At 41.5% G+C, this 22,280-nt stretch overlaps 1 protein-coding gene across 9 annotated transcripts in view; it reads right to left on the reverse strand.

Annotated features, from left to right (window-relative positions):
- The window catches only part of cdc42bpab (CDC42 binding protein kinase alpha (DMPK-like) b), a 66,722-nt gene that overhangs the window by 20,176 nt on the left and 24,266 nt on the right, over positions 1-22,280 (reverse strand). For 8 of the 9 annotated variants that reach the window (XM_047573724.1, XM_047573722.1, XM_047573726.1 and 5 more), the window contains exons 2-17: positions 21,220-21,311; positions 17,266-17,349; positions 15,432-15,527; positions 14,474-14,622; positions 6,269-6,362; positions 5,299-5,499; positions 5,061-5,199; positions 4,690-4,799; positions 4,480-4,559; positions 3,544-3,722; positions 3,242-3,364; positions 2,969-3,102; positions 2,719-2,840; positions 2,358-2,478; positions 1,908-2,018; positions 1,462-1,709 (exon numbers count right to left, since the gene is read on the reverse strand). In XM_047573724.1, coding sequence (XP_047429680.1) covers positions 1,462-1,709; positions 1,908-2,018; positions 2,358-2,478; positions 2,719-2,840; positions 2,969-3,102; positions 3,242-3,364; positions 3,544-3,722; positions 4,480-4,559; positions 4,690-4,799; positions 5,061-5,199; positions 5,299-5,499; positions 6,269-6,362; positions 14,474-14,622; positions 15,432-15,527; positions 17,266-17,349; positions 21,220-21,311 — 2,083 coding nt within the window. The remainder of the gene's footprint in view (positions 1-1,461; positions 1,710-1,907; positions 2,019-2,357; positions 2,479-2,718; positions 2,841-2,968; positions 3,103-3,241; positions 3,365-3,543; positions 3,723-4,479; positions 4,560-4,689; positions 4,800-5,060; positions 5,200-5,298; positions 5,500-6,268; positions 6,363-14,473; positions 14,623-15,431; positions 15,528-17,265; positions 17,350-21,219; positions 21,312-22,280) is intronic. The other variant, XM_047573720.1, reaches the window with a different exon arrangement.

A 22,280-nucleotide genomic window follows, 5' to 3' on the forward strand; every position in this document is an offset into this window, starting at 1 on the left:
TACAAAAACAAAGCTCTAAAGCTTTCTCCATAAAAACAACATTTTATTAAAATTTGATTAAACTTGTGGTTCTCGAAGGGGGATCAGGTGCACCGGAGAACCAGGAGGGCCGCAGCAGAAAAATAACATCTCTTCAGTTTTTGGCATATAATCTCAGTTTGGCTCGTTTTGATGAAATGCTTCTATTCGACCACTCTTGCCCTAAGTTTGCCATTTAAAAAGAAAGTGTAGAATATTGAAAGGAAGTCGCAACACTAAAAACAACCATATTTATCTACTACAGTATTGTTTAATTTCAGAAATGGTCCTTAAATGGACATATTATATGAGTTCAAGAGTTGGCTTGGCTAATTTAGATTTTGTGGTTCAGGAGGTAAAAAATAAAAGGGCTGTGCTGAGATATTAAGCTCCACACATCACTGTGGTAATATTGGTTGGTGCACATAGCCCCTGTCCCCTTCATTTATTAAATTAAAAGTTTCCTTTGCTTTATCGTTAGACTTTTTTTAAAGGCCCAGTGTGGAGGATTTAGTGCCATCTAGCTGTGAGGCAGTAGATTTTTGCTGACTAAGTACCCCTCCCTTTTCCAGCATAGGGGAAGGTACAGTGACTAACACAAATGGTCCTCTTGATTGTTTGGTTTGTCTATTCTGAGCTACTGTAGAAACCTAACGGTGCACAGAGGTAGTCATAGTAGAAGCTAAGTGAACCTGCTTCCCGTGTATATATAAAGGCCTAATTATAAGCTAACAAAAAAACAATGACTCATAGTTGTACCCGATTACAGACTAATAAAAGCAGAATTATACAAATGATATTCCCTTTCTGCTAACAGATCCTGCACACTAGACCTATAAAAGGGTAAAATGATACTATGTATGTTACTGAGTAGAGAAAAACACTAATAGCTTTGTTTTTAAGTCGTTGATTCATTCTGACAGCTAGCCATGTCAGAAAAAGACTTGCAAACATAAATTCCTCATTTATAATGATTTTCGTAACTTTTATATCATTAAATATCAATCAGTTTAGACACCTTATAACATCTGTCATTCCTCGCGAAACCATCTTCTCAGAAATGGTGATTATTTTAATCTTAACTGAAAAGCGAGTGAATGAAAATACGGGAGAACCACTGCGATAAGCAATGGACACACGCCTTAAAATTCTGATGAATAGCTAGAGTTTACTATTCAATAACAAATAGCACTTCACAATTACTACTACATTTATACCAAACAGGGACTGAGCTTTTCTAAAGTAATTACCTCATGGAATCATCACTGAAAAAGACAATGAAAACATAAAATAATGTGATTTTGACTTACAGTATAATATAAAAGACTGGCAGGGTTAAACAAAAAAAATATATCATATATATATATATATCAGTATATGAGGTGGTATGAAATACTGGGTGCCAATAGTCCCCTGACAAACAAAAACAAACAGATAAAATACCTCTCACGGCGATTCTTGTCCAGTTTGTCTTTGAGCATCAGTATCTCTTTCTGCAGGGTGAGGTTTTGACTCTCAGAATCTCTCAGCTCTTTACGCAAGGCCTTAACATCAGTGCTATGCTGTGCATCCCTGCGCGTCAATTCCTCCTCAAATAAAACTGCTTTCTTCTCCATTTCTCCACGTAAGCGCCCCACCTCTTGGGTCTGGTCAGCCGAGGCTGGAGCAGCAGGGGAGCCAGCCTGCTTCAGCTGAGTGGTGAGGATGGAAGTTGAAGTTGTTGAGGTTCAGCGTCAGAGACGTAAGTAAGGAGGAAAGAGTGAGAAATGTACCAATAAGATTCTTTGTATCCATACAGACAGTCACAATCCTCTTGGTTTCACAGTCCTAACTTCTAAGGATGAGCAGAGATCCAGTAGCAGCACAGGTTATAAACCTTACACACTTACCTTAAGCCCTTCCAGCTCTTCCTCCAGCTGTCTGCTGTACTGTTCATTGCGCTCTCTCATCTTCTTCTCTTTCTGAGTCTCCACTGACTGCTCCTCTGCCTGTGCCTCCATCTGATAACAGACACAAACTATAGTCATTAGATACAAGCCTATGTTAGAAATTCACATACATACATACACAGTTCAGCTTTCAAAGTACATTCAAACACTGTGCTGACTCACACACGAAACAATATGTCAAATCAAATGAAATCATTTTCATTTGATTTTGCGACCTTATCCATTCTTTATTAAAGTCACAACAACATTGTTCGTAATGCACTGTAGTGATATTTCTATGGAGTTTCTACAGGTAGAGCATACAGACACAAAGTGTAGCTTGAATTGTGTACCAACCAGTCACTGAAGACAGAACAGGGTGTGCTAACAACCACAGGGAGTCTACTCTACCTCCTTCTTGGACCTCTCAGCCTTTCGCACCTCAAGGCGGAGAGCCTCAATCTTCTGATTCTGGCTCTCCATCTCCTCTTCCTTGTCACGCAACTGGCGAGTCAGTCGCTGCTTAGCTGACCTGTGTGTGGAGTTCAGTCAGAGCAGATTGTAAATGCCGCACTTAAGTAAAAATTAGGAAAACAGTCAGACTGGATGGTCTTTCATTTATAAAAATGGTTTCACTATGGCTCATAGTGAGGCATTAAAGTAAGAATATGCATACCACTTCTGTATTCAATTCTAGGCAAGCCCTAGTATTAGTTGGTATTCCCTACAGTATGATAAATTGCCAGTCTTTAGTTTTGAAAAGGGATTCTACCTGAGGTCTGTGAGTCTCTCGTTGAGCTCAGAAAACTCCTGCATGGCCAGTTTTCTCTGGCTGTGGGCTTCTTTCAGCTCTTTTGACTGAGACTTCAACTTCTCAGCTGCCTCCATGAGGTCCTGACCAAAACAAAAAACAGTGAAGATCAACTCTTCGGACCAGTCATAACATACATAATGTTGATTGTTCTTGAGGAACCCTACGTTTGTGTTTTTACTACAGGTAATCTTTCCAGCACTTGTTATACCTTCTGTAGGTCGTCTCTCTCCTGTGCAACGCTCTTCATCTGTTTCTCCAGAGTCTTGATGTGTTTTGATGAGTCCTCCAAGTCTCTACGAGTCAATGTCACATCTTCCAGCTGCTTCTCCAGGTGGCCTGAGTCTAATAAACACATACATTTTCATTTTAAATGCAGGTGTGCATTTACAGAGATGGTCTGAATGCAGCCTAGTAGACTGTCACTAAGAGTCAGCCATAGATGTATGAAAGAAAAGCTGCTTTGAGCAGAAAAGGTCCTGACCAGCAATCTGCTTCTTGAGGATATCGATCTCACTCTTCAAGCTCCTGATCTCCACTTCCTTGTTAGAGCTGATGGGGCCTTCGCCTGTCTTGTGCTGCAGCTCCTGCACTGTCTTAGTCGACTCTGTAACATGTCAGAAAAGAATTATTATTTCTGTGCGTTTTATGAGAAAAGAGCACCAAATTTGTGTATGTGGTGTAAACAGTCTCTACCTGTACGTGTGAATGCTTTAATATTCTGAACTTTTGATACAGTTTTCTAAATAAATGGCTTAGTTTGTGGTGAATATTTTTAAACCTCACCTTGCAGTTTGCGACTCAGCTCTAGTTTCTCCTGTTCTAGGCGGCGGATCCTCCTCTCATAGGCCTCAGTGGCCAGGCTGTCGTCCAGGCTACGCTTGACATCCAGGTCCAGCTGGTCCTGCCCGGTCTTACCTGGCTCACCTGAGAGCTGTCGCAGGCAGCCCCGGTCTGATAGGTAGCTAAAGGGGAGGTAGATGAGGCAGAAGTTAGGCAGAAAGAAAAGAAACACTGGCGCCACGAAACCATTTCAAACAAGAACCAGTAGTAAATAAAGTGAGAAATTAGACAAAAATAATATAGAGTTTGCATGATTAGCACGGAAAACACATTTGTATAGATGAAAATATGGACCACTGAATATGGGAGAGAAAGAGGCCAGAAGGAAATAACAGTAACAGTAGGGGAGGGAAAACAGGAAAGAGAAATGGACGACAGCGATAGAGATGAAAGATGAGAAGACGTTGAGTCACAGAAAAAGGAGAGGAGAGGGAGATGGGGATTGTGAGTCGGAAAGATGGAGACAGAGAGGGGGAACAGGAAAGAAAGAAAGGAAAAGGTCATTATCACTGAGCCTTGAAGAGATAAGGAAGTAACTGGTGAGCTAGTTGCTTTCTCACGAGTAGCACTTCAGCATGAGGATCGACGGCAAGTCATGAACATCACCTTATTAGGCAGGGAGGCTAATTTAATACTGCTACGCTACTTCAGATAGAGCGATAATAACACTGCGCAGTGGAAGGGTCTGCATGGAAATAGGCCTATTTAAATCACTGGTTACATATGAAGTCAATTGATGGCAAGGTGTCATTGTTCTTTTACCTTTTAAATGATTATTATTACTATGCTGGAGGACGTGCCTCCATTTCAGTCCATCCACTTACAGTCACACACATACATATATACACACACACTGTGTTTGTTTTCTTTGGTACTTACCATTTACTTGTATAGGTGAAACCCACAAAGGGCAGGTGGTGGCCAGAAAAGGCAGTGTGAGAGGGAGGGGGCATGGTTTCCTGGAAATGATTATAAAACATGACAAAGACGTGTGATTGTTACATCTTTAGACACACATGTGAAAACATTTGAATACATTTGTAGTCAAACCACCATGTGAGAATATGATATTCATCTTAATCTCCTTACAGAGTTCTTTAGACAGTCGTCATCCACATCGAAGTTGGAAGTGTCTGTAGGACTGCTGACCTCTGGGATGTAGGGGGCTTCACATGTAAGAACGTTTTCCCAATCGATGCCTGAAAAAAAGAGGTTCCAGGTAGAAGAGTTGATCCATTTATTAGCACAGATGGAAATGGCAAATTATGAGCATTAATTAACGCATTAATGAATAAAAATGACAAAACAATAACACAGCATACAGAACAATTTAGAAAAAAGTTAAATAAAGCCAACCACTAAGTTTGATGAGGCCATGTACAAATTTATAGTATACATGAAACAACATTCAGATCAAAGAAGACATTGCAACATTTGTAAAAAATAAATTCATTTTCTACCAGTGAAAAATGGGTGCTGCTTGAAATCCTCTATGCCGTTCTGGCCCAGTCTGTGCTCTCGACTGCAGATGAGCCTGCGAATCAGATCCTTTGCGTCCTCTGACACATCTGTTATCTGTTGTGGGAACTGGAATCGCTCCTGTGTAAAATATGTCAGTTATGGTCAGAAGTAGCAGAGATACTAGTGTAAAATATGTAAAGAGGAAAGCTGAACATTAATGTAACTCCACAAGCTCACCTTATGGTTCATGATCTTCCCATAGGTTTCCACCAGGGACTCTGCATAGAAAGGAGTCTCGCCGTACAGCATTTCATACATGCAGACTCCCAGTGACCACCAGTCGCACTCAGGTCCGTACTTGCCTTTCCCATCTTCCATAGCCTGGAGGATTTCTGGGGAGATGTAGTCTGGAGTTCCCACAGCCACAGAGGACTGGACCTGGCAGAGGGAGAAATCAAAAGTCAGAGAAATGACGCAAAATGTAAAGAAGTCTAACATGAGGCAAAATCTCAAACTGTCAAAAACAATCGTTAAATTTCAGTGTGTAAGCATAGCCCACATGAAATAGAATTAAGAGTGATGATGATAAGTTACAGGCGAACGTCTGGGAAATGCACAAGATAAATACCACAACTCCAGCAAAAACTACAACAATGAAGAAGGTTTTTCATCTTATTTCCACTTATAGCAAATACTGAATGTCAATCTGTGTAGGCAATTATGAAGTTTCAGTATGTAAAAGTTCGGATATTACGGTCATTATTAAGTGCTCAAAGGTTCACACGAAGAAAAAAGGCAGTTTCCAGAATCTGGATCCAACATATGTTGGCATCATATTTCTTATTCAGGAAGTTGCTTTAATACAGAGAAAAAGCCAAAGAAATACACCCCAGTTTTAATCCAAACCTAGATTTATTTTTCCAAAAGGTCATGTAACCTCATAACTAATATTTCAGAACCGCTTTGATCCATTTCCTCCTGACATTTTTTTCTTTTATGTAACACCTAACGGGAATGTTTTTTTGATGGGTTTTTTTATTTTTCGCGAGGAGAGCTGTCTGAATCGTAAACTGCCGGTACAGCCAAGGAGCTGAACCGCGCACTCTCTCCTGGGAGACCCCTGGGGGTTGACAAGGAGGTCAGCAAAGCTCTGGTATGTTTGCTTTGGACCAAAGAAGGCATCAGCAGCAGTGTGGTAAGAACTTACCGTCCCATCCTCCATGAGTTTGAGGCAGGATCCGAAGTCAGCCAGGCGGATGTGGCCGTTCATATCCAGCAGAATGTTGTCAGGTTTAATGTCCCTGAAAGACGAGGGGGTGAGAAGGATGCACAGGGGTACAAAAAGAAGAGAAAGACAAACTGAGTAAGCAAATCAAGAAAACGAAGACATTCTTCAAAACAAAACAATACCTATAGGACATCCAAAACACACAAGCCTGATCTCATATTATGGTGCAACTCTTCATCAATCATCCTCCAATTAAATGTCATAACCTGGGGAAATGGAACTGTCTTAACTTGCTGGTAAAGCCTGTGTGCAATAATTCTCAAGTAATTCATATACAGAATTTTCTCTCAGCCCATTTATCAGCAGGATGACAGCCTTAATTTGACCAAAAGAAAGAATTAACACTGAAAACAGTTGTGATGAAATTAGCAGAGCACAGAGTTTATGCGTTTATGCGTGCAGGACAGAGCTTCTAACAACACACAAAAATGCACTTGGTTGGAGGAAATATGCAGCACACAAACATACTCCCGCTTGCCAAAAAAAGACCTTGTGTCCTGAGCGGACCCACTCCCCTACTCCATTTTCCTACAATATTTGTGTGAACAGAGGCGGGCGGGGGCTGCAGGCTCACTGACAACACATTCTTTTACAGATGTGTTCATGGTGGCCACCGTAGATTTTCTTCTCACCCTGCATCTGCTCTGCATTACTACTGCCGATGATACGTTTACATTACAGATACACAATGTGGCTGGAATCCAGTCAGTAAATGAATCGCTACTTAAGACGGGAGTTTTTGTCTACTGGCTACCACGGCTAAACCTTTTCAATATTCTGCTTTCGCCATTTCATCAGCAAACTCAATGAAACGCACACTAGCCGCAGACTAAACTATACTAACGGTCGCATGCTTGGTGGCAGCGACGTCAACTTGTAGGTCTGAACAAACCGTCAGGAATTTGTCACACGGCGAATAATGTGCTGGAAGTCATCCAGGTGGTTACTGACAGGTGGTTAGTGTTGGACTGCTGGTGCATTGTGTTACATGGAAGTCTAAATGTGCTATTGTAGATCCTCGGCTAAGATTATCAAGTGGCCTGGTGTAGACCTGTGTCTATAGTTTTTGGCTCTGAGCATGTGCTTCCTGAGTAATTCCAGGAATTCAAGTGCTATAGTTCCGCTTCAACCCTGACCTTCTAGTTTCAGGGCACAACAGGCTGATGTATGTGCGTAGGTGCTTGCAATCCGTATCGTAATAATCTAAAAAACATATTAACAACCTCAATAATCCGAAGGGTGGACTGGTACAAAACAGAGGCGTTACTGTATCCCACCATGAAGGCTAAACATAGACTGTCCTTGTCTGACCATTCCAGTGATTTGCCCTGAGGGTAGACCCTGTCAGGCCCTACGTCTGAAGCTCTTATCAACACACCAAACCATGACACACCTCAATACGCATGGTAGCTACAAGGGGGGGGCACAGAAAAACCATTTAGAAACTATCCAAAAGCACATTAAGCTAGCTTAGAGCACCAAGAGATAAATGCCATCAGTCAGGGGGTTGACGTCGAACTCACAAACCCGCTAATCACTCTTGATGTAACAGGTTACTCAACCAAGCTGGTGCTATTTCTGAACAATGACCGCATGACTCTGCTGAAAATAATAAAACAAAAGCAGACCTCCCCACACTCCCTGTCCCTGACTCATGCACAAACATGCTAATAATTACTAACAGTGAAACTAATGAAAGGAAGATGAGCACGAATAAAACAGAAAGCTTTTAAGTCAACACTTGAAAAAAAAAGCCTCCAAAAGGCTGCCCGCATTCTGCTCCATGTGTGTGTACATATTTTAATCTATTTATATTGTGCAGCATCACAGGCTCTGAAGGTAGAAGAACTGCCTCAGTCTTCTTTTTTTCTGTGGACTGTGGCTCTAAAACTATTCAACCATTGCAGTCTATTTTTAGATTTAGCTTCAATCAGAGCTCAAGCAAACGCTGCATCAAATAAAAGGTTCACTAAGGTCACAAATAAAGTCCAGTAACAAGTTACCAAACTAACCTCAAGACCTAATCAGTTAAAGCTTTAGAAACCCCCACATTCCTCTTAACATTTTTTTCTTTAAAAAAAATTAAACTTCTCGATAATGACACGAGACTATAGCCCATGCCAGAGTTTTTTTTTCTTTAGTGAACAGACAAAAATGGTCTTTGAAGACGGCTTTGATGCTTCGGTCTTCAGCTAGAGGTCTCTTCAAAGCCACATGTGAAGCCCCTGTTATTTTCCAGTAGTGTTAATAGCCCCATCTCATGGGGTTAGACCAGGGGGTGGGCTGGCTATCTGCTCTTCAGAGACGCCACCGAAACACCAACCTATAAAACCACGGATTAAAGTAATATGTACACATATGTGACATGTATAGACCCATAAACGTTGGGCTCCAAAACATATATATAGGTTGACACTTAATATAACCAAATCACTGATGAATCGTGGGTTACTTAGAAGTCTTAATAAAGAGCCTGACTGATCACAGATGAGTTCCAGACTGCACATCCCTTTCCAAAGTGGATCCTGCGTATAGCGTTTTGGCAGGAAACCACATATCGTACCCAAGTGCATACATCCACACAACCAGTCTGGGGTAACATGGACTTGGCAGGCGGGAAACATGCATAAATAACTGACATGACACTCAAGGTCATACTTTCAACCAACATAAAACATGGAGACAGAAGATTAAAATTTCTCAGGAAGAAAAAAGTCTCTACAGGACATTTATCTTGGACTATCCGCTGCTGCTATAAGTTCAGCTTTAAAAACTTGGAACCTTGACATAATGTAAGGTTTGAGCAAGAGAATGCAAACTTTGACATGGTCATGACGAATCACGCAGCTGTTGGCTTATTCATTCTAAAATGTTATCAACAACATCTGGAACTTTTTTTAACCTTTAGAAAAGCTGTGAGCTGTGTTTCACAAGAAACACTGAAAAATGTGTTGAAATCCAACAAACTATGTTGGATATCATCCTTTAAACTACTATTAAAGAATTAATAAAAAAAACAATAAATAAAAAGTTGAATTTTCACATGACTAACATCACATTCTCAGTTTTAAAAATTTCCCTTCCTTCTTACAAATGTGGTTCTCTTTCACACAACCTCTGAACACAGAATGTGGATCACCTTGACGGGAAGTGCAGACCTCACAAATCCCGAACGGCACCCGTAAGACTTGGACTAGACTGCAGGCACGTGGATGTGTGGTTGTATGCGTACATACGTATATTCACAGGTGCTACCATCGCTGGAAGGCCTTAATCTGCAACACAGACTCCTGGTCTGCCAAAGAGCAGACAGCATGAGTTGACCCCTGCCTGGCAGAATGGGTGTGCAAATGTGTGTGTGTGGCAGACAACAGGATGGCGGGGGTGAGGGATGGGGGATTCTGCTCCTGATAAACCACTTAGTACTCGGCAAAGCCTCTGTCTGCCCACTCCCCTCACTTCCTCTCATCTAAGCAACAATAGCATCGCCACCATCTTCCTCTCCCAAATTTCCCCGACCCCTCTTTGTCTCCTCAACGCCAAAAAACACAGTATTTCTCACCTTCTAGAGGATTTGTCTTTCCCTTTCAACTTAAACCTGCTGCAGGTTAATGAAGCCACTTAAACAGCCCTCATTAATACACACAAAGGATAACAATGCGCAACAACGGGCTCACATTTAGCTTCCTTCAGTCAGCGATGCCGGCCCAGTACTAGGCTAGGCATGTTAGCACAGCTAATTGGGCTACTGTGTCACAGGGCTCCCGCTGTCTTAAGGAGCAGAAGAGAGACGGGAATAGAGAGAGGTAATCTCCTCTAAGACCACAGCATCCATCTGTGAATGCCATCTGGACGCCACCTCACAACACACACACACATACACGCAGTGTGTCCTGCAGCAACACTGGAAACAGCAAAGACAAGGCCTGTCCACATGGCTCCAGCCAAGCATTGTTAACTAATGGTTCAAAGAGCTGCTGCCTGTGTGACTTCTGGCATCACTTGATGCTGAGACACACACACGAACACTAACACACACCTCCTCCTCCTTTCACTATTAAAACATATCCATTATTCCATCTTTGGATAAACGGAGGAATGCCTCTGTCATCCAAAAACACAGTTACAGACAATTAACAGTGTGAATTACGCGCTTTGATAGATAATGATGAAGAGCGTGTGCCTGTGTGTTAATGAGAGAGAGGCCCGTTCTCTTTTAGATCACTGGCCCAGCAAAAACACATGGCCCTGATCAATAATAAAAGACACAAAGGCTGCAATCAATGGGGCAACACACACCATTAGCCACATGCACACAACTCTACAATACAGTGAATGAATCCACTCAAAACAGATGTTAACGGCCACACCTTCACGTGACATTTTCATACGCGTGCGACTAAATTAATATCCAAGTCAGCACAGCAAATCTTCACGCTCCGGCAGTTTACAAACACACACTCGCACACTGCCGTGTCTCAACACCAGCCCCCGCCTCTATACTGACTATCAGAATCCCCCTATCTCACTGCGTCACACACACACACACATGCTCTCGGGGCAGACAGATGTGGTGCTAGGCAGCACAAAGCCACGCTGAGCTGGCCTATTGAAACATTTGTCAGGGCCCTCTGGGAGGCCACGCAGATCACTGACCACTGAATAAATGAACACACACACACACACACACACACACACACACGCACACACACACACACACACAGCCTCACTCTGCATCTGACTTACACACGCTGTCTCTCATGGGACTCAGCTAAAGCGGACAGAAGGTTGACCCCAAGACTCTTTGCTCCCCGTTTCTTTCATCTAGCCTCTTTTCAACTTCGTCAGTGTCAACAGGACGGCAAATATTCATTTTAAATAGTCTGTCATTGTGGCGAGTTCAGCAAGACCAGAAAAGAACATAATAGGTAAGATAGAATACTTTAATTATTATTATTATTATTATATGATAATTATGTAAATTGTGCAGATGTAAGTTGGGCAATATGACAAGACATGTCAGTATCACTTTTATCAAAATGCTTCTGTAGAAGCTTCTTGCTTTAATATATTTTATTGCATAAGGCCAAAGTGCACATGGAACAGTTGCATGACTTCTTAATTTCTTACAAAGCAAGCAATGGAGACACCAACGATGGCGTGCAAACAACACAGAAAACAACATGCAAAAGTAAACCGAACAGTCTGACAAAAGAGAAAAATCCACATGATGAGGCCACCCAATGTCTGGTGTAATATCTCCAGGATATTTTTGAGCTCGAAAGTCAAGACGCATCTTGATAGAGTTTAAACTGGGACTGTAAAATGTCCCTTTAACTCAAACGGAGGCATGTCTTTATCTTTCTTTGTTTTTAAAGCCTGTAAACTAAATCAATTTTAACTCCATCTAGGGATCCAGAGCATAAGATTACTCCCACAATCATTAGTTCATAATCCACCCCCATCTTGATCAACACTACATCTGATGTCTTGTTGAGCTGTACTTGTCTAAAGATAAGACTTTATTTTTGAGGACTTACACAAACATGGGATTTAGGCTGTATACTTTCTTTTTGGACTGGGGGAAAAAGGATTAGGATATTATAGCTGTTCTGAATACAAAAGCTTGAAAACCAAATATCACTTCTCTCTGAAAAGTGTAAAGACCACTAATATTCAAGATATATTTAATTTAATTTCACCAACAGAACACTATTTCACTGACTTTTCCACCAAAAAATAGTGTTGGAAAAGCCGGACTAGTCTGTTTTAACTAGCACACAGGATTTGGAAGCACATATTGCCTTTATGATTTGGTGAGGACTGATGGTGGGTCACGGGATGTGGAGCGGTACCTTAAATATTCCCAGAAGAAAATGGCGTCACAGATTCTCCCAAGAGAAGAGTTGGGGAAACCACTGCGCTGCTATAGAGCCACAACCTACCTATTTATATTTCCAAGTAGCAGCTTAATTATGTGTGTATGTTGCAACTGAGTGAGCCGAGGGCAGACAGTGGGTGTTTTTTGATTAATTGACATTAAACCCTTTAAATTAGAGAGTTAATATGCTGCCCTTTAACTTACTCATAAGAATAAGACACACATTCAACTCACGCATACAAATCACCACCAAGACAAACACACCCTGATGCACGTGCACCCAAATGCGCACGCCCTCACTCATCAGACGGGACTATCCAGCAGGACACACCCTCCTCAGGGGACCTGCATGGCTGTCTCCACCCTTCACAAAGCAAGCATACAAATCTCCCACGAGAGTGGAATGAGCGAACAAGTGAGAGCAAAGGAGGAGTTGGGGGTTGGTACACAGGGGGGAGGTAACAGCACCACACCCCCACCCACACACCTCCCATACCCCATCATTACTGTCCCAAAGCGTCCACAAGGGGACTTAAAGAGAAACAGTGCTGTCCCCTCCTCCCTGTCCCTTTTTCCTTTCCATCCGTTTCTCTGTCGCTGCTGCCACTGCCAACCCCCACCCACAGCCCCCAGATAACACCATGCAATTAGTGGCTCCCCACGCTCGTCTCCTTCGCTCCCTTTCTTTACTTATATACTTATATATACATGTTTCTAGAACTCCCAGTGCGTGTCTATGTGTCTGTCTTCGCAGTGATGTATTAGACATGTGAGCAACTACAGACACACCCAAAATACCAAGCTGCCTGGCTTTATCTAGCCTTTTTCTGTCCCTCCCTTCGTCTCCATCCACCTCTCATCTTTCTCTCCATCTAGCTATCGTTCCCTTGTTACTTGAACAAAACTGTTGTGACAAGACCCCAGCCAAAGCGACACTGTAATTATGGTAACATACCAACGTGACTACTTCCTGTCTGCAAGAGCCCTATATCCTGCTCCCAAGGGCATCTTCCATTGGCTGACGATGTATTGTGACATTTACGTCAGAGAGGAAAACGGTTTCACGTGCTGTGCCCTGTGAACAATGTGCTTTTAGGTGGTTTATTTTTAATTCTGTGAAATGAGTGAAAGTGTCTCTGACTGGAAATAGGACAGGGACTTAAATGTAAGATGAGCAATAACTGTTAATGAAAACATGCACTCTAGCAGTATTTCCCCTTTTCACTACATCGTAGGTTGTATTCTAATTCATTTATTTTTATATTTAACTTCACTTACTTTTCTATGTAACTTTTAAATAAAAACAAATGGCAAAATATGGAGAGAGCAATGTTATTGCATTACTGCAATTACTGCAATGTTTTCCTGAAGAAGTGTCCTCACACATTTAAATATGGGGTCATGTGAGTTTGTGATGGATAACAGCCACAGATGTTCCTATTTAAACCCTAATTGCCCACATGTCTTTTAGAACCGAAGAAGCTCCAAGTCTAGTTGCCCTTCTTTCAGTGTTTTTGGAGATACCGTGACCTGAATCTTCACAGGCGTAGTGTACAGTGAGCTTTGCGAGCTTTGTCACTGTTTAACCAATATAGTTAAGTTGTGAAGCACACCATCGTAGAGACAACTTATAAACAGGGGATCATTTTCTGTAGATCATTAACTACATGCAAGCCCCATAGCTGCAGACAGTCAGCCTCACAACTTTACTATCTTGGCTCAGTCTCATCACTTTCAGAGTCCAGTAGCCTCTGTCATCACAGTATGGAAACCCTTTCACACTGTCGCATGTTTCACACCGTCATATAATGCATTATTATGATAAAATTACTTATTATGCCTGCATGTAAAGCTGTAGTCATAGAGCGTTTTACTAATACTTGAAGTAATTAACCTCGAGTATTTATTTTGCCCCTGCATGTTAAATTGCAAGACATCCTGCTACTCTCACACACAGGCATAACTTCAACAGGAGTGAAATGATAACACACACGGGAACACAATCTAATATACTCTATAATTAGTCAGCAGTACTGACTCCTTTCAATATGGCTAAAGACTCATTTTCATGCCGTTTTCATTTATTTTCATTTAGCTGCAAAGCTCTCCCCACAGCTGGAAAACTGCCCACGCAGCAGGAATAATGTAAATACACCAAATATCCATCATCAGAACCTACTGCTCAGTCAGACACACACTTTCATGCCTCCTGAGGCGCACAGACACCTTCTAAAACTGCTCACCTGTGGACGTAGTGTAACTGGTGAACGGAGTCAATGGCCAGCACCATCTCAGCCAGGTAGAACTTGGCCATTTCCTCTGGAAGCCGGTCCTCGAACTTGCTAAGGAGAGTCAGGAGGTCACCGCCCACGTAGTAGTCCATGACAAGGTACTGGAAATAACGAGAGCGAAAGACAGAAAACGTCAGAAAACGTCAGAAAAATATGCCACAGCAGCACAGTTAATGTTCAAAAGCAAAGCGGTAGCACCTATTAATTACACTTTTAAATAATAAATATCCCTCTTTTATGAAACAGGCCATTTATGCACAAAACAATACAAGAAAGTCAAAAATACACCAGCCCTCATTTCCCCCACCCTCTTCCAGCTCTCCTTTTTTCTCACAGTACCCTAACCACAAGGGGCAGAAACCTAAATGGTTTAACTTTAAGGGGTTTTCTAAAAATAAATCGCTAGACTGGCAGCGGTGTGTATTTTTAAAGCTTTGGGGAGTGTCCAGGGTAAAGCATTTGTTGTGAGAATGTGGGAAATGGAATGATAAGCAGTTCTGGCATTTGAACTCGGGGTCACGCAGAGAGGACAGATTGTCAGGTTAAAGGGAGAACGGTCGCCTCCAGCAGCAAATGAAAGTGAGAAAGAGTTTGGCTCGCAACCAGCTAACTCCAAACTCATTTTGGGGTTTTTACGTAAAAAGAAAAAAACCCTGGAGACAATTTCCTACAATTCCAAATCATGTTTTTCTCTGTGGCGAGAACTGAATATGCTGGTCAGAGTCTGGCAGAGTGTCAGCCATCATGAGGTGGTACTGTGTTATATAAATGAACTGTAGAGCGATATAGTAAAAGTGGAGGGTGCAGCTGCCCAACTACTAACAGGAAAAGTCTGTAGTTGTTTTCATGGAAAGTAACAAAGTGGCCAAATATACACACAGAACAAAGGATAAAGAGAAGCCCGCGTTACCAGATTATTGTCGTCCTGGAAGGCATAGTGCAGGGTAGTGATCCACTGGCAGTCCCCATTTACCAACACATCCCGCTCTTCTCGAAAACATGCCGTCTGTGGAAAGAGACAACAATCGTTTCATTTAACAGAACTGATATGTCAAATATTACGAATGTGAGGTAAAAAGCCACAACCTTCTTCAGAAATGCAAGCTTGGAGGTTGTGAAGGACACTTTGGCCTTAGGATGCTTGCTAATCTTTTAACACATTGTTGACTGTCAGTGCATTAACATAGTTTTAAGGGTCAGGTTATTGTCTGTACCAGAATTTATCTGATCTTAAGCTTTAGTTCTCTCTGGGTGAAATGAAATCAGGACGACACGATACAGTTTAAGACTGAAAACATTTTTCCACCAGTAAATAATGACACAGCAGAATTGAGCCATGCTAAATGTAGAGAGTTTGCCAATATACTTGTATATTTTGTTATACGCTGTAATTTTAAAGTCAAGTTTCAGCTCACAGTGTAATAGATTTCATGGAGCATTCCCATATTATATACTATCAAAATATGAATTCTAATGCAAAGATGACATCTTAAACTTTTGCTTCAAACACACATTATAACACATGACACACAAGTTAAATGAATTATTATTAGCTGTAGGACGATAAGCTGCATGATGCACTGAATATTCTAATTTACAGTCTTATGAAAACTGCCTTGTTTCACATCAATATGAAATTGATTCATCATTTAGGCCAAAGTTCTGAACATAAAAACTGCCACTGATTTCTGAATAACAAAAGAAAACAGGAGCTTGTAAGGGAAGCCCAAAGCCCAAAGCTCCGTTCCTATTTAGCTCCGTTTCTACTCCATTCAGGCCACATAGAGCTTGAAGCAGGTATCAACACGAGATTTTAGGGTTTTGGAAAAACATATATAGTGTGAGACACAAGTCCACTGATGTGACAATGGAAAAGTCAGAGGCTTTTTTTAGTTATCAAGGCATTTGGATACACCATAAATACAGCTTAACTGACCACAGAGTTTAAATATTTCTGTAATAAGCTGTTTCCTAAACAAAATGTAAACAGGAAGCATGATTTTTTTAACAGTCTTTTTCTCAAAAAGCCCCGTTTTTTGCATATCCATAATAACCCACTAGATATGGAAACGTAACTACAGAAAGAAAAGTGCAATGGGAAAGCAACAAAATAATAAGCCTAAAGGAGACCGTGCTGACAGCTGAACAGTAGCTTCGTAAAATTATGTACACAGAGAAAGAAATGTGTCATGCCTCAAACACACCCTGACCTCTGACTGCTTTGTCAATCCACATGCTGAGAGCAAGTTATAACTTTAAACTGCTCAGAATGTCCCAAATGTCCTAAACGTCGGTACAAATTAAAATATTTCCAACTAGATACTCGGTGTACTACGGTACATTTTTTGCCCTTCATCGCTTCCCATGTCCAAGTATTTGCACACACACGCACATACGCAGTGACGTATGAGGCATGAAGACTGAAGACCCAGGGGACCAACAGGAATGTCAGACTGTCAGGAAGAGGTAGATGAGAAAAACATGTATCGGCAATTCATGCGGCTCAGGCAGCAACATGTTCTGCAAAAACCTAGTGGTGAAGGCCTGAGCCGAGCGTGGATAAATACAGACTGTGGTTAAACTTTGTCTTTGACAGCGGCCATCTTTCTATATCAGTCAACAATCCTTTTTATTATTTTCTTCAAAAGTGTCTCTCACACTGACACAGCCTGCTGTCTTTAAGCAGTACTACTGATGACGACGCGCCCATTGAACAGCATGAAATGCCAGGTAGTGACACTCACCTCTGCTCGCTTCAGCATCTCCCACTTGTTGAGAATCTTCATCGCAAATACCTTGTCAGTGTTTTTCACTTTTACCACTGCAACCTGCAAAAACAAAAGTTGGAGTGTTAAAAAAAATGCTTTAATAATTTCAGTGACAGCAATGTTGGAAAAGAATGTGAAGCTTTATTTAAAAAAAAAAAAAAAAAGGGGGGACCAATAGGAAAATAGCAAAGAGATTTAGTATGTTATTTTTCAGGCAACAGGGGAAAAAAGGAGAGAAAGAGTAGCTGCTCCAGCATAATTTATGTCTTATTTCAATAGTTCCAGTCAATGATCGCACAGTTCAGGAAAAGAAGGGGTGAGACTAGTAAAATCATAGAACAAAGGAGAAGGAGGAATCAAGTAAAGCACTGACACATATAGTAGGTAAGAGGAAAGTGAGATGTAGAGGAAAATAAAGAAGGTACAAAGGAAGGATGAAGAAATAAAAGTTGTAAGAGGGAGAAGATTCACAAAAGACAACAAAGGAAGAGCTGGATGAGAAAGGACAAAAAAAAAACAGAGTTAAAGGATGGACGCTAGGGAGGAAGACACGGCGTGGAGTGGAGGGATAAGGGACAGGAAGTGACCATAGACACTGCAGGACAACTTTAGTGCTGACCCAAAAGGCCAGCAGACACACACCACCTGAAGCAGTGCTCACATGCTTCATACACGCATCACTGCACAGCTGGACACTTAAACAGGAGTCCTGCTTTCTATTAGCAGAGACCCAGAACTAAAATGGACACACTCCTTTCCTTCTCCTGTGTTTAATGATTGGAAATGAACACAACTTAGACACTGAACTTCACATAAAGTTATCGTACCTGACACATACACTCACCTGTCAGATCATCACATACACTAGAGAAAACTACTGCATTCTAATGTGACAATCCTGCACTAAAACTCACTGCATGACTCTTCTAATGGTCACTTTATGTTGAAGCATCAGCATCAGAAAGGTGTTTAAACTGTATCATCATCTTAGATGGTCATCATTCATTGTGGTGCTGTTCAACTGGATTGAGTTAAACATTAAAGTGTTTCTGATCTAAAATAATATAAAAATAACTGTAATGGACTCAAAGTGAGGCTCTGCACCGTTTCACAATAATCTCACATTACACCAAAGTAACTCATACTATCAAGTAGTACAATACGCCAGTGTTATCTTTATATATTGGCATTTTCTTTACCTTCAACGCAACATACTGCTTTTCAATTCACACCGTTTATCATACCCTCTTGAACCATCTTAACAGAATAACAACTGCCAACTTTCCCTTGACTAATAATCGCTAAACATTGCCCTGACAAACATCCTCAGCTCTGGCTTTTGGTTTGGCCAAAAAAGGAGCTGCACAAGCTGCTGTGACAAGCCACTGAGGGCTGACAGCCAGAGAGACGCTTCTCGCAATCTTGTGCCTGTGCCTGTGAGTTCTTCTATTCTTTTTAATTTCTTCCAATATACTGACTGACGAAGAAAAAAAATCCCTTTCGCTTTGGCCTCTTTCATCATATCAAAAGACGAAAAATGTGAATTTCACACCAAAATATACATATATGGATCATTTAAAAAATTCACTCAAAAAAAGAGAGCAGGAGGAATTTAGAAGACTAACACGCAGAAGACTAGTGAAACAAACCCAGTCGCCACATACAACAGAAGAGTCTGTAGTCTATTAAATTGACTGAGGGAATGCTGCTAATGCAATACAATGATAACATTCCTGCAGTGTTCGGATTTCCCCTAGTGATCCCTCACCAGAGTAGAGAGGGAACGAAAAAGGAAAAAGGAACGACAAAGGGAGTGCACCGCTCTTGGCGGAGCACGGCTTTTTGTCCTTTCCTCCATCTCTCCTTTATTCTGTCTACTGTTCCTTTCTCATCCTCTCTGTCAGGCCTGGTCCAGGCCCAAACACAGAGTTTACTTCACTATTCCTGGGTAAAAGTACGCTCTGTAAGCCTCGACACAATTGCTTTTATCAGTTAGAAACAGACTTGAAACGCAGCAGTTAATCTAATTATTCCACATACCAAGTATAAGATTCAAAACATGCCAGCCATGCTCCAAAGTGGCTACAGAACTGACAGACCTAACAACCAAGCCCATATTTACAAGCCTGTGGCTGCTGACTTCTCACCAAATGCAACGAGCAGATGCAGAACACTGACTGATGGCCAACGGGTTCAAAGAAACCACCAAGACATACATGTTTAGCAAAGTCAGCCATTAGAACAAAACCTCCGACCTCAGCATTGTTTGTGTGAAGAATTACCTCCACCAAACCCAGGGCGATTTGGGCCGTTTGTGTTAATGAAGAGGCAACGTAGACCTAATGGTTGCATTCTCACAGGCAGCGTGCCAGTACACACTGGTCTATTCATCAGACGAGCTCCAGTGTCACGCACCCGTGCCGACTCTCTGCCTGCTGCTGACAATGGGAGGACGAAATCAAAACATCCTGCACTCAAGCTCTCTTGACTCCCTCTCTCCACTCCAAGTATTTTTTTTCTTTCCTTTTCTATCCCGTGTCTTCCCATCCTACTCTGCCGCTATCTGTCTGCTACCACCATCACATTTCCACTCTGAGACTCCCTGCGCTCATTTTTCTTGAAGATTTCCAAAAGCGACTCCAAAGAAATCTCACTCGTATTTTTTCACGACGCCTTCCTACTGAACACATTCTGTACGCTTGCTTGACCTTCTGTCAAATTACTCTTATCATTGCCACCTATCTGTAATATATTAGGACATTTTAACTTTGTAACAGTCATTAAGAAAAACTGGCCAACGTCTGGGAAATTACACTCCTCATGCTGAAGGTAGCAGAGTTCTCTAACTCGCATGTCCAGGCTTTGGGAAATAAGTCTGTATACAACTCTTCTGATTCAACCGGAGAGCCATCTCTGGTAAAAATAAATAAATAAATAAATAGCCTCTCAAGCTTACTTAATTTTTCTGACATGCACCATTTGTACAAGCACAGCTGGTTCAGCGAAAGAGCACTGGAAAGTTACCACAAGGTAGAACAATTCATGGGTCACACCACATCGCTGAACACAAGCCTGAAACCTACGCAGTCACATGACTCACGCATGCACATACCAGCACTCCTTGCAGAGGCTCAAGTGAGCATGTTAGTATTTGGTGTTGGTACTGCAGTCGCAGCAGCCATGCCCAAATCTCTCTTCGTCCCTCAATCTATCACTCTCTCTCTCTCTCCACCTACGAGAGTGGTCTGATAGGTGGAGACTCAGAAGGAATTCACTGACTTGTTTGTACAGATGTGGGATAACAAACTCACACACAAATGTTTGGACCCATGCAGAATGGATCAAGAGGCCAAATTCAATGAAACCCACAATTTATTGCGTCGACTAAAAAAAATGTCAGCTCAGAGACACCAGGTCTTCGCAAGACACAGAAATTATGTAAGGCACTTGGCAGAGGATTACAATACCTGTCCCTCCAACATTCCCCGAGTTTGACATCATTACCTGAAACCCGGTGACAAATGTTTCAACTTCCCTACAGGCGCACATAAATGACAAATCTGCACAAACGTTTAAACCCACGCTGCCTCCGATTCATTTTCTGCTCGCAGGTTAAATGCGAAAGGAGATTTTTAAAGTTTTGTTCGAGCTGCAAGTACAGTCATGCTCATGTGGCCGACCAAAGTACGCACAGCCGGTGGAATGCAGCAGAAAGTAATCCACTATCAAATGCAACAACGCTCTTGTCTTTTATGAGTGAGGTATTAAAAGGTAGGAGTGTTTAAGAGAATAGTTCTGACTGCTAAAGCAGACAGGTGGAAAACACAGTCACAGCGTTCATCTACAAGAAAACAATTACAACATCTGCTTCTTGAACAAAAAAAAAAGAAAGACTCAAACTGTAGGTTCACAGTATGGAAGATGTATTACCTCTCCAAAGGCTCCTCGTCCAATCACCTTAAGTATCTCAAAATCTTCCTTGTGCAGGCGCATCTGCTTCACTTTGGACGTGAAAGGTTTAGCTGTAGAGAGAAAGAAGACAGAGGTCATGTTAACCATAAAATATAAAGGAAAATCCCACGATAAATTGTCACATTTTGTGTCACAAAGCATTTGCTAGAGACGAAAGGTGGAGGCAGGAGTGAAGTCTTTTGGTTATTATTGCCATCATGACTATCAGGGCTTCCCAACACTGTTGGCAGAAAGATAAAGGTGTTTCCACTAATGACAGAGCAAATTACTAATTTTTAAGAAATAATATTACTATATGTACAATATGTTTCATGCACAGGAAAAACAAGCAATGTCACACAGCCAATATCACAGCACTACTACGGTGGCCCACCAGGGTCTAATTTACTCCACCATAATGAATCAGAAATGCTTTTGCATTTTTCAAACAGCATTGTGCTTGCGTTGTTTTTTCTTTTGCTCCTGAAAGTACCTCTCCGTCCCCCTCCTCCCCCGAGCCCCTACACACACACCTACAAACACTCACACCCCTACACACCTACACGCACACCTGCATTGAACGGAATTTAACCTGACACAGAAAACAGCTCGGACAACTCACATAGCATGAGAGCTATTTATGATGTTCGCTGATAAAAAAATTTACATAACTTCCACTTTAAACCTTTTGACTTTTAGACCGTGGACATTTACAAGTATTTAAAGAGAGCAGGTCACAGCCCGAAGGAAACGGCTCCAGACACAAAAAAGAAAAAAAAGAAAGAAATTTTGTTGGAAACACTGCTTAAACCATCATGTCTAATTAATGAGATATGTCAGAATGTGTCAGTTTCAAATCAGCTGATTATTCTCCAATTAACCCAGTTTATTAGAATATTAGCTTCACCTGAATGTCTTTCTGAACTTTCGGGAACTTCGATCAACAATTCAATTTTTATCATTAACAGTTTAGGCCAGTGATAACCAACTCTGGCTATTACTGACCAAGTCCATTTACAAATTCTATCTGCAAAATACCT

This window comes from Mugil cephalus, chromosome 21 (genome assembly GCF_022458985.1).
Source record: "Mugil cephalus isolate CIBA_MC_2020 chromosome 21, CIBA_Mcephalus_1.1, whole genome shotgun sequence".
Lineage (NCBI taxonomy): Eukaryota > Metazoa > Chordata > Actinopteri > Mugiliformes > Mugilidae > Mugil > Mugil cephalus.